The following is a 13,074-nucleotide window of genomic DNA, read 5'->3' as shown; positions in this document are numbered from 1 at the left end:
ACTTTAAGAAAAATCTGTTCATTTTTCAGAGCAATGACAATGAAGAGCGTCTGCAGGTTGTAAAACTTCTAGCAAAAATGTTTGGGGCAAAGGATTCCGAGTTGGCATCTCAAAACAAACCACTTTGGCAGTGCTACCTGGGGAGGTATATTCTAGTTTAGTTTCCTGTCTGGGGAAGAAGTATATTCAATGAAGTCAAATGCATTTGATTTGGTTTTTTTTTAAAGTGACACAGCTAAGCCTGAATTCCCTCCTGCTGCTTTATCTGAGATCTGGGAGATAATGCTGAAGCAATTTTACACGTATCTTCCACATCTGCCATTCCACAGAGTGAACATTTACAAATCATCTCCTTAAATGCTCATTTTTTTCAACTAGCTTTGTTGCCATTGTCAAGAAAAATGAATACTTTAATTTCTTCACAAGTGAAACTATTCAATGATGGATTAATTTTAAAACAGCATCAAAGGATGTTTTTAGTATTAGGTGATATTAAAACTGCTTTTGAGGCTTTTAAGTACAGTCTTTGTGTATGAGTTTCAATTTTTTTTTAATGGTAGGAGCACCTTAATGTATGTAGTATTTATGATGCTGCAAACGTACTTAGTTTTCTGTTTTTTGAAATATTCTGCCAGTTTGAGATAGAAAATACAACTGGAGCTTGTAATTATGAGAAACTCAAGTTTGGCTACTATAAAGTATTTTTGATTTGAGTAAAAGAGTATACATTCTAAAAGTTATTGCAAATGCCATAGTTTATAATGTTGCATTCAATCATCAAAAGCAGAGTCCTCAAAGAAATGCTACTTTTAAGAATAGAAGAAACTTAATTGAAGCAAGGTATTTTGCATGAAAATATTTAACTATTTAAAACATGAAATGTCATCAAAAATTACCACATCTGATTGGGCCCAAAGGAAAATGCTTCATTGTGTTACACTGTGATTATGTGCAGTTTATTCACAATAACTGATTTCTGCTAGTTATGGATCACATGTATGCATTTACCACTTCTAAAGATTTTCACCAAGTTCTAATATTCTAAAGATTTTCACAAAGTTATAATAGCTGTGTTATTGAAGGAAGCATTCATAAAAATCTCTTGATTTTTGAAAACATAACTAGCTTTTACTAAAACCAGGTGTTCCTTAAAATCTATTTAAGATATCTATTTTGATAAATATTTCAACAGCAACAGTGTTCTAAAATTACATTTTTAAGTTGTTTCATACCAAGGATTTTGAGGATAGCTTGAAAATATATTTATTTTTGGAGGAGTTGTCTTCTAATTGCATCTAACTCATTGCATCAACAGTTTTATTATAAAATGACTTATATAATAATTAAAAATGTGAAAATACTAGTTTTCAAGCATCAAATTGAGTTCAGTCTTCCAAAAGGAAATCCAATTTAATGATCCATCTCAGAAGAAATTTGTAGCAGACTAAATATGCATTTGTTTGTTGTCTGTCATGCAGTACAAGGAGGGGATGAATGTCACAGTCTTATAAAATTCTGAGTTTCTGATACATTTCTCATGGTTAATTAGGTGTAGCATTACAGAAAAGGAATTAAAATATATCATACATCTTTCTAATAATTTGTCTGCCTGGGAGTTTTTAATGTGTACCAGGAGAAGATAATTCTTGTCTAATGTTCAGAACATGAATCAACAAATGAATATGAGAATTTTTTTTAAAGCTAAAGACAGTGTACTTAATACTGTGAAGTCGGGGGTGCTGTATGCATGTAACCATGCATGGGAAGCATAAAAAACATTTTCAGAAGTATTTGAGATGGTGTAAAAATTAACAGATTGCTTTGGTAGAAGTGGAATTTTTATTGTAATGCATTGTCTTGTTTCTAACTAGGTTTAACGATATCCACGTACCTATTCGCCTTGAGTGTGTCAAATTTGCAAGTCATTGCCTTATGAACCACCCCGATCTGGCAAAGGACTTAACAGGTATCAGTTTCATTGAAACATTAAAATACCATTTTTAAGACTACTGGAAGAGTCAAAAAGGCCAGCTGTAATCCCAAGTGATGCTGTCAGATTTTGTGCAGAACCTAATTGATTGTGGAGTTCTAAGTCAAAGTCCCTGCCTTCAGTGTTGCTTCTCAGGCTGAGGGGATTGTACACAAAGAATGCCTCCTCTAGGGAGATTTCTCTCCCTCTCATACAGTAGCACTCCCATTGCATTCCCAACTGCTGCTGAAGTTAAGCACCATGGGATCAGGTAAAGACAGCTTGCCTAACCTAATGGTCCTGGTGTTTATTAATTAGGGTGCATAGGGGAGACTTAAGTTCCACAAAGCTGAAATGTTTAAGTCTTATACAGCCACTGTCTAAAACATAACAGTCCTTATAACTGACCACAACTTCACAGTTCTACCTCCTTCAGATCAAACACAGCCTGAAATTCAGGAGCTCTGTAGGAAGAAGGCACCTGGCATCAATGGAAGCCTTTAGTATTTGCTGCTTCCCATGTCTTAATAAAAAAACGTGTAATTAATGAGAATTGGTTGGTTTGCTTTGTAGACTGTATCTTCCCCTGATCATCAAACTCCTACATGTAGTTTTTTTGAGTCCGTATCTTTGCCTAGTTGGTCTAAGGAGGGAGTTAAAAGGAGTGTAAAGTGCATGGGATTGCTCTCCTGCTTGCTGGGTATTTGTCAAATTGGACACAAATAGAGGCAGGCTGGAGTCACCCTGTAGTTACAGCGTTATCCAGAGATTAGCTCAGTTAATTGGAGCATGGAACACCGTGGTCATAGGTTTGATCCCCATATGGGCCATAAGGGTTGGAACTTGACCCTTGTGGGTCCCTTCCCAACTCAGAATATTTTGTGATTCTGAATTAAGCCAGCTTAAAAAACCCAAAAGGTTCTGTGTCTTTCCTTAATAGAATAGTGAAAATATTTTCATTTTTAATTATCAGAATTGTATTTTTAATTTATTTTATTTTTACATTGCAGGAAGACTTTGTGCCCCCTCTAATGGTATCGTCTGGGAAATATAATTTTGCTTGCCCCTCCTCTCTCTCCCCACAGTGCTTATCAAAGCAAAATAGTTTAAAAATTTCTGTGGCTCACTGGTATTGGGGACGAGAATTGTTTTGTGTAATGGCAGTGTTTTTCGTTTGTTTCAGTTTATGTTCCTGTGAAACAATAGGTTTTTTAAAAAAGGCTTGTTTGGATTTAAAATTTCATAGTCTTCATAACTGCAAAGCATTATTTTGAAATATGCTCTTTTGACACTTGGGCTGATTACTGATAATGTTAATGGCCAGTGTTTCAGATGAGACTTGAAAATTTTCACTGGTCATTGAATAGTCATGACAGAATAGTAACCTCTGGTTCTTTCATTCAAAATAAAGTTTGAATTTGCAAAGTTTCTTAAAGTTCTCAGCGTTGCACTGATGTAAGCAGTGAACTGCGATCTTAACTTCTGTTAGGGTGTTCCTACCCTTTTGTGCTTCTAAAATAGCCTAAAATACAGCTAAAAATATAAATGAACTTTACCATTTTATTTGTCAGTTTTTTAAATTGACAATAGGTAGCTAACAAATTTGACATGTAAAAGCAGTTAGGCATTGATAGTCTAATATTATTGGTGTTAGCAAATGAGCAGTGTACCAGAATAATCTAGAAAAATTGTTTAAGATGGTAAAATTATGATGTGTCTAAATAAGCATTATAGTTTGAAGTATCTCTTGATTTGTCCCTGCTTACAATGCTTACATGGCTCATACTGTTGAGTGTTCCTGGAGCAGGTGAACTAGATTCCTTGTGGATAATACAGAAGTTGTGAGCAGGTGTGCAGCTAATGTACTCTAGGAGCCAAAGGGCATGGAGCCTGCAAGAAGAGAGTAGCTTCTAGCCTGATGTAAGACTTTAAAATGTATTTGCTGTGGTTAGCAAGTTCTCAAGCACGGTTTATTCTACTCTACAGCTCCAGTCCTGCTTGGTTATGATAGTTGCTAATGTATACATAGCATAACTACTATAAGAAATAATAAAAAAAAAATTGTGGCCACATAATTCTTATTTCAATAATGCCAATAATATACATCTTTAATATTTTAAGCAAATATGAAGTTTTACTGACATTCCAGTTGGTCTTAGAAAAAATTATTGGTTTCTTACTGCTGATGCTTCAAACAGAATAAAATAATTGTTCTGTTTCTGTCTCATGGGGAAAGTAGCTGAAGTTGTATACTTATATATACTCATGTTTTCCCCCCAGAATATCTGAAAGTAAGGTCACATGATCCTGAGGAGGCCATACGGCATGATGTTATAGTATCCATAGTTACTGCTGCTAAAAAAGATCTTCTGCTTGTCAATGATCACCTGCTAAATTTCGTCAGAGAAAGGACACTGGACAAGCGGGTAAGACATAATTGGCATTGATAATAGCTGTTTTATACTTCTAAATTGTAATATTCACCTTCTTTAAAATCAGCACTTCTAAAAAATGCTATACGGATTTTAAATTACAAATGAAAACCAATATAAAGCAAAAAACTTTGATGAAATCTATTTAGTGAGGTACCTTCTTCCCATTACTAGAATGCTGCATTTTTCATTGTGCTGTATTTTATTTAAGATTATATGATTTAAATAATTAAATTGGCCGCAACACAACAATGTTGTTAAAGTTGTCTAGTCCAGTAAAACTTTTGAGTCAAAGAAAATCTTTGTAAAACATTCTAGCATTTTTCTTAAAAAATTTTTCAAGCAGGTTTCAGAATGTATTGCATGTATTTTAAATTACCTGCTTTTAATTAGATCATTGAAAGACTGCAAATCAGGGTAGTAGCTTTCAAATTTGAATAGTCTTGAATTTTAGTTTAGATTTATTACATTATTTGGTAAAATTTATGAGGTTTGCTATTTAATTTAAAGCACAGTAAACACGTTTGATGATGGTGAACTTTAAAAATTATCGCCTAATTTTTTTTTCATTTTGTGACATGCTTTTTCTTGTTTCAGCCATAACAGAAATGCAGATAGTGAGTATGGCATGTGAGAAAGGGTGTTGGCTTAAATCAGTAATAATTCTAAATTCAAGAGGCATACTTCTATGGTAGTTACTGGTGTTGACAGGTTTAGTGTAATAGATGTGATGCAACATACATCCTAATGAGAAACTGTTTCACTAAGAACTCAGTTCAACTTTTTTGTGAATTAAATTATGTTATTTTGGTGTAGATTAGGAAATACCTAACAGAAAATTCTACAGTCTTTTCAGTTTTGAGTTTTGAACTGCTAAACTGGCTGTTATTTCTTTTTGTCAAGTGGAGAGTGAGGAAGGAAGCTATGATGGGACTTGCACAGATATACAAGAAATATTCATTGCAATCAGAAGCAGGAAAAGAAGCTGCAAAACAGATATCATGGATCAAAGATAAACTTCTGCATATATATTATCAAAACAGTATTGATGACCGGTAAGTTAATTGTAAAAGCTGGGCGATTTAGTGTCAAAGTGTTATAACTTGTTATGAAGATCTGTTTTTCTTTTGGGTTACAGTGCTGATGAGAAGGAGGAATCTTGGTAATCCTGTATATTTTGATTTTATAGCTGCAGCCAAATGTTGACCTGCGTTGTTTTCTTCTACTTTATTATTTCTTATTTTAAGGCCAAAAGTGGTTCTAAAGGGTGTGAGAGGGCGGAATTTTTCACAAGTCTTAGGTGTACTTTTCCACTGCTTCAGTAGAGGGGATCTTTGTTTAAATATCAGTAATGTGTTAATTTTTATGTTAAAATTTAGAAAGTAAACCTGCTTGAATAATGTTGGTCTAGATTTGCATGTTGTTCCTGTATTTTTTAAAGATAGCATATGTAGTGACAATGGACAAGCTATATCACACTGCAGAAATTTAGGTTTCTGTAGCAGAGAAGCTGTGAATTAGGGCCTTCTCCTGGATTTGTGGTGAAAGCAGTGCCTCTGTCACACCAGCTGTAGCCTTGTATACAGTTGTTGGTATTGAACAAGAGATGGTTGCAACATGGGTAACATTTTTGGGAACAAGTCTGCCTTGACTAATCAAGGTCATCGCGTTGGCTTTGGAAATGAGCCTTCACAGTGTGTTTGGATTCTAATGATGTTGCAAACCCATACAAGTCTTTTCAAAAATGCAAAACATCAAAAAGTTACCTTCAAAACAAGTAGTTATTTCATGGTGCTGTGGAAATGGACTGTCTGGATCCTTAAATCCAGTCTTACCTGTGAATGTGTTTCTTAAACTTTTTAAACTAGCTGGATTTGGGTTTTGATCACCTGCTCCAAATGTGTATAAGGAGTATTGTTTTCTTTTCCAGCATAAATATACATGATTGTTTTACTGGTTTGCTCCATTCTATTAATAGTGATCTCAGTATTGGACCTCAGTCTTGGACTTCTTGGTATTTAGGAGTAGCATATGGGCTTGGTTTCTCTTTTTTTATTTTCTTCTCAGTCTTTTCTAGGTAACTGTCAGGCCCAAGCCTCTCTCTCCTCCTTTTTCCAAATAAGGAGCTTCATGTTACACAGAAGCTTTTAGTAATTCCCTTGGGAATATACCTGCATTTATATTGCAGAAGCAAAAGTCATGGGATAAACTGAGCCTGTGGGGAAGGGGCCAGATAAGGGTAGAAGGAAGTCAGCTCCTTCTATTTGGTATCTGATTTCTCCTTCTGGGCTTCATGATTTTGTGTGATATAATCAACATGATATTTCTTTTTTTTAAGCATTATTATTAGTAGTAGTAGCAGTATTATTTTAGGGCAATTAATTTGGGTCAGTTCATGAATTTATCCCAATACTGAGTTGTAATGAAATTAAATGATAACATCTAATTGGGTTGGTAATTAGTATCTTTCTTGAATTGTTTGATCTCTTCTAGGTTAATACATCTGACTTTGATAATTTTAGGAGATCTGTTAAATCTCCTAATTCCAGCATTAACATTGTGTTTTCTATAATGAAAAGTTTCTGTTTAATTTATGCTGAATTATGTCAAATAACTTGAGCTTTAGGTTTTTGAATATCTCCTTTTTTTTTTTTTGCTATAACTGATGTTTAGATAGGGCTGAGAATTTTTTAATAGATGTTTCAGCAATTCCAGGCTGTGTTCTTCCTGCACAGCTTAAATGTCTTAATCCTGTCTTTCAGGTTACTTGTTGAACGCATTTTTGCTCAGTACATGGTCCCTCATAACTTGGAAACAAACGAACGGATGAAGTGTTTGTATTACCTTTATGCAACACTGGATTCAAATGCTGTGAAGTACGTTCTGCTTCTTACTGCTTGCAAAATAGTTTTTAATAAAATGGTATTGTAAAGTGGCTCTGAATTGTTATCAGTAGCCTAAGTCAGTGGATAGAAATAGTTTATAAACTATTAGAAAACAGAATGTAGAAATAGCATCTGTTTTTCAAGTGAGATTTTGAAAAACCCCTAAACTTACAGGATGTTTTCTAACAAGATGCAGTATGTTTCAACCATAAACAGCTAAAAAACATAGTGTTAAAGATCTGGAAAGAAGCTTGAGGGCTTGTCAGTCCTTTCATGTCTGCAAAGAGATAACACAGATATGGTAGATCAGCCCTAAATCTTACCTGACAACTTCTTAATTGATAAGCTCCTTGTTGCAGCAGCCAAGTTGTCTTGAGAACTTAATTGTTTGTCTTTCCTCCTTCGTTATTATTGTCTTATGTGCCTTCTCCAGTCTAAAATGGGTACATGCACATGAATTTGACTAATAGCAGTTATACTGCTGTAATGTTCACAGTTGGATTGATTTTAGATAGTTTTACTTTGTTTTTCATGTAGTAGTACTCAGTCACTTGAAAATCAAATAGAGGGTCTTTTTTTCCTGTGAAAGAGACTAAAAAAGGCTTTGTATATGAACAAATGCCTTAAAAGATCCCAAAGCCTTCCAATACTACAAAAACTGATGTTTGAATCCCCTTAATTTCTTGTATTGCCTCTTCAAAGATACGGCAATTATAACAAACTAAAATTATTAATAGTATACTAAAAATAAAAACTTACCATTCTAGTAATTTTTAGTGTAGGCTAAATGAAAATGCATAATGGATTCTTTAAAGTTAGTTGTTATTTCAGGCAACAATTTTTTTACATGTGGATTCTATAAGTTTTGTAAATGTGGCTGTGACTTCTATTTATATGGCTTACTATTCCTGGAAAGTGTGTTAAGTCTCTGTTCTGCTGAGTATCTTTCATGCATCTCTTATAAGCTTAATCATGTCCACTTTTCACAATTTATTCATCTAGTAGCTACTTCCTGTCTGCAAGAAAAACATTGTTTTGGTGATAAAAATCTTAAACATCTGCTTTAACTTACTTCATGGTATGTTTTTAGAAGAGTCATTTCAGGCTTGTACAAATGAGTTCTTAATGGGCAAGAGATTAGTTACTTCCTCCTTCTTTAAAAGGCAGTGTACTTAAGCATCTGAAATGAAACTTTGTTTCAGTCTAATATGACCAAGTTATTTTCCATGTTATCCTACTAGGAAATATTTAGCCTTTGCTCACTCAGTGAAAGTTCAGGTGATAAGTACATTTCTGAGTCTAAAATTGAAAAGACTGTAAAGACTCATTTTGGACGGTTGTGTTACTCCTTGAACAGATAATTTTGACAATTCTTTTAATTTTTTCTATTTTTAGAGCATTGAATGAAATGTGGAAATGTCAAAATCTGCTACGACATCAAGTAAAGGATTTAGTTGATCTAATAAAACAACCCAAGGTGAGTTCAACTTATCTCTATTCCCCAGTGAATATGCAGTTTTAGTTAATGTACTGTTTTTTAATTCCCTTTTTTTGCTATCTCAAGCTTATTTGTAATAGCACATGGGAAATACTGTGAAAGTCAACTGATACTCCATTAGACTACATTTGCTGAAGGAAATGTGTATACAAAGTGTTTGTAAAATTAAAGAGGAGAAGGGTATTATAGAAATTTCTAAAATGCTTTTCCTTAGTGTTTGAGTTCCATCTTGCCAGGACTGTTCTGGCTCTTGAAACAGGGTGGAACCAGCATATTATTTTAGACTGCCAAATCAAGTAATTAAGAATAAGTATCTATATAAACCCTCTTAAATTGTTATCTTACATGTGATTAGTAACTTTGAAGAAATTGGAATATTTTTGTCCCAACAGGTTATTCATTCCTCTTCCCTCTCATAAATTTCTTAAATATTGTACTGGAGATACCAGACTACAATTTAATTTTCTTGTTTACAGATTTTGCTTGGAAGGGAAAAATGAGAATTTATTGAGCATTAAGGATATTGTCATAAAGTGAATTTCAGTTTGTTTTAGTTACATCTATGTTCATACTCATGGTTGGGTAGGAGAATTATAAAACTAAATTCTTGATATGCTTTGAAATATAATTAAAACTTGGCTTTAATGCTACAAGTTTGATCTGATGCTTTTTTAACAGAAATAATATAGAGTAGAAAATGTTGCCATGCTCAAATTTCTATGTGCCTCTGTGTGTGATTTTTATTTTCAGTGTGTGTTTATATTTGTACTGAGATAAATTTAATGATTATCCATTTGCTGGAATTGCCTGGACCAGGAAGAGTGGGTAGCTGTGTGGTTGGAATAGCTAAAGTATCTGATTAGACATGCTAGTGTCCTGCTAATAAAAAGATACTGCAGTGATATTAATAATTTTGATTTAGTGTGTTAAAAACATGCTGTAATATATTAAATTCTAAATGCAGTAAAGGCTAGCACAACAATACTTCATTGTATTTTGGTGACTGTTTTGAAATGCTTTTCATGTACTGTTTAATGTTCTTTGGTGCATTTAATATTAACAATGATGCATTTAATACCTGAGTTAGTTCCATGATATTTTTCTAGTTTTCAGTTGAAAGTGAAATTTCAACTTCTCCTTTTGTTTTCAGAACTTGTAAAAGTTCTTTTTCAGTTGTAAAATACCAAATATGGTTATTTACCAGGAAAGTTTTGATGCCAGTATAAGCATTGCATTCAAGACCCAGTGCATGCTTTCGGCATGTTTGCGTTTGTCCATCTGGATTTTTTCCTATTTTTTGCTCTTAAATGCTAGTTCTCTGCACTTGGGTATTCTCTTGAATAACAAGACTACATGGAAGAATTTTGATGGTTTGTGATAGAGCAGAGCAGGGAAGAGAGGTGTCTGAGGGGTAGCTGAACGCTGTTCTTTCAAGTGTTTGTTTGCTTTTATTTCTCAATACCAGAATAAATAAGTAAAACTTTGTGTAAATTGACATACTAAATTAAGTAAAATTCCCTGATGCAAAACTTTTGCTGCCTGCAGTGGCACCTCAGACTATCACATACAGTCCAAGTACTAATCTTGAGACAAATATTCATTAGCAATTCAGAGCTATGTAAACATTTATTTCTTTCAGGAAGCAGAACTGAGATCAAATAGTAACCTTTTAGAAAATGATTTTTTGTGTGCTTTTTCACTTCTGTCTAATTTCTTCATGTAATCATTATAGCTTAGTTGTTGATTTGTTCTCCTGTGGTTGTTATCCATCCCTGTGCCAAGTGTAGGAAATGTGAGAGCTCTCAGAGATAAACTAGAATAGGACAAGAAATAGTGTACAGATGTTACCTTTGATTAGGTAGTAAGAAAAAAAAAAGATTGCAGTAAGGGTGATCAAATATGGGAACAGATAGCGCAGAGATACTGCAAAATCTTCATCCTTGTAAATAGTTAAAATGCAACTAGAAGTTTGCCTAAAGCAAAACCTGATCCTGCTTTGAGTAGGCAGTTCAACTGTGTGACCTAAAGTTGTCACTGCCAACCTACATTATTCTGTAACTGTAAGTCTTTGAACTTCCCAGTCTACCTTTCTGCCATTTACTGAAACTCTGTGAGCATCCTCCTTATTTTGTCTTCAAGGCCTTCTCAGACAAAGCACTACTGAGGTGGCTGGAAATGTGTTAAGGAAATTTTTATTGCTGTTGGTCATAATTTCTCCTGACTTAAGAGAGAAGGGACATCAAACTTACCTTTAAGACAAGTTACTTTTCTGAAGAGCTAAAGCATAAAACACAGCTCCTCTGGTTTTCTCCTTCAGCAGTGGTGTACAGTGAAATAAAATACCTAACCTTCCCTGTTCGTATGTAGAAAAGTGGGTGAATGCTGTTTTGTGTCTATTGGAGTATAATCTTCATTTGCTGCAGATGAATGCAAGATTATGTAGATCAAGTGCCACAGCAGATTTTCTAAAAGGAAATGTTTCTTAAACTTATTTAATCTGTCATAATTCAATAGAGTTATACTCCTGCAAGTTAATACTTCTGCCTCAGGTTATTTGACTTTTGGCTGAATTATTAGTAGTTTACTCAATGTTTTTTGATGGGAGCTTTAACCAGAACTTGAAGACCTAGATAGTATTAGGAGACCAGAACAGTCAGGGTGAAAGAAATTCCACAGTACAGTTTTTGTTTTCCCCTGAGTCACAAGAGATTCAAATATGGGAAGTTTGTATCTGCTGATAGCATTGCTTGAATCCTGTAAATTATATCTGATTTCTGTCTTTTATAATTTTTTTTGTCTGAACATGTGAATTCAGCTGTGACAGCTAGGAGCCCTGAAAATGATGGTGTTCATCTGAGACTACACACTGCAGATAGCCCATTCATGCTGTTCATAAGTTATATGGTAGATTGAAAAGCAATAAAAGTATGTTATGTAATTGATCTGTAGCAATGATTTACCTTTTACTTCCTGTGTCTACATTGAATTTGCAGTGGTGGTTTTTGATTTCTAACACACTGATGTGTTAGCAGAATGGATGCTGACTTGTTGTTAATGCAGTCTGGAATCTTCCTTGCTCAATATTCAAATGGAAATAAATAATGTAAAATTTTTACTTAATCCATTTTTCTTTTGTGACTTGCAGACAGATGCCAGCAGTAAAGCTATATTCTCAAAAGTGATGGTTATAACAAGTAAGTCGCTGAAAGTATTTACAGTGTCTAAAAATTACAGTAGAACTATATTGCTTTCTTGCTTTAAAAATAATTTGGGGTAAGTTTATAAAAAAAGCATTTTGCAGCAGATAAGATCTAAAGCAAATCATGATAAATGTGATGCAGCAATATGCTTTTAAGAATGAAGGCAACTCTTAAGCAGAATTACTCTCTTGCTGTAAGAAGACATCAGTCATGAAGCCTATCACATAGCATAGACTAATTCAAGGTCTAGATGATCTAGGGTGTTAATGTCTATTTTAACATTGATTATAGAGTATATATTCATAGATGTTAACTAAACTACTAAGCTATGTACTAACTTACCTCTCTTCTGAGTTTTTAGTATTGTAAATGTCATTGGAATGCAAGAGAGTTTGGATTTCACTAGCAAGGAAAGCACTTCAAAAACTGAACAAGTTCTGTGTAAACTGAACTATTGACAAAGAAATACCCACCGACCCAAAAGCAACACTTTTTGTTCCCCAGGCCCACCATGCCAATAGCATTAAAACTAGTAGGAAGAAAAACTTGCTTTACAATTCTGAAAATTTGTGTTTTGAAATCCACCTTTAAAAAAAATGCCATCGGTTCTGGCAAAAAAATAAACTACATAAGACTGCACATTTTTGAAAAAATACAGAGGAAAAAAATGAACTATGCTGCTTCATTGGCCATGATACTAATCTACTTTTCATTAGTTTGTATTTTTTCTCATACTTTTAGTTCTCGGTTTATTTTTAAAAAAAAGTCAATACAGCAAAACAAAATCATAATAGAACTTGTTTTGAACCAACCATCCTGTAGTGCTACACCATATTCGGTACTAGATTTGCTTAACACTGTCTGGACCAAAAAATGTGAAGCATCTTAAATAATAGACTAGTCCTTTGCCAATAAATTGCCTTGCTATAATATGAAAATTAAATATAAAATGAGGATGTAGTTGAAGAAATGCATTTTAAATGCCTTTTTTTTTTTGATGTTTTAAGCTATTGTAAATCTTATATTTCCTTTATGCATTTTAAATGCTGTTTTTTGTTTTTGAATGTTTGTTGTAAAGCTTATGTTTACT

The 13,074-nt window shown here is 33.7% G+C and overlaps 1 protein-coding gene across 3 annotated transcripts in view; it reads left to right on the top strand.

The window, feature by feature from the left end:
* PDS5B (PDS5 cohesin associated factor B) overlaps positions 1–13,074 on the top strand; it is a 101,529-nt gene that overhangs the window by 46,128 nt on the left and 42,327 nt on the right. For all 3 annotated transcript variants that reach the window (XM_077173803.1, XM_077173804.1, XM_054627851.2), the window contains exons 9-15: positions 30–145; positions 1,872–1,966; positions 4,250–4,395; positions 5,305–5,456; positions 7,164–7,277; positions 8,682–8,763; positions 11,930–11,978. In XM_077173803.1, coding sequence (XP_077029918.1) covers positions 30–145; positions 1,872–1,966; positions 4,250–4,395; positions 5,305–5,456; positions 7,164–7,277; positions 8,682–8,763; positions 11,930–11,978 — 754 coding nt within the window. The remainder of the gene's footprint in view (positions 1–29; positions 146–1,871; positions 1,967–4,249; positions 4,396–5,304; positions 5,457–7,163; positions 7,278–8,681; positions 8,764–11,929; positions 11,979–13,074) is intronic.

The sequence above is a fragment of the Agelaius phoeniceus genome, chromosome 2 (assembly GCF_051311805.1).
Source record: "Agelaius phoeniceus isolate bAgePho1 chromosome 2, bAgePho1.hap1, whole genome shotgun sequence".
NCBI classification, from domain to species: Eukaryota; Metazoa; Chordata; class Aves; order Passeriformes; family Icteridae; genus Agelaius; species Agelaius phoeniceus.
The sequence above is the reverse complement of the archived record's forward strand: the minus strand, read 5'-3'. Positions and strand labels throughout refer to the sequence as shown.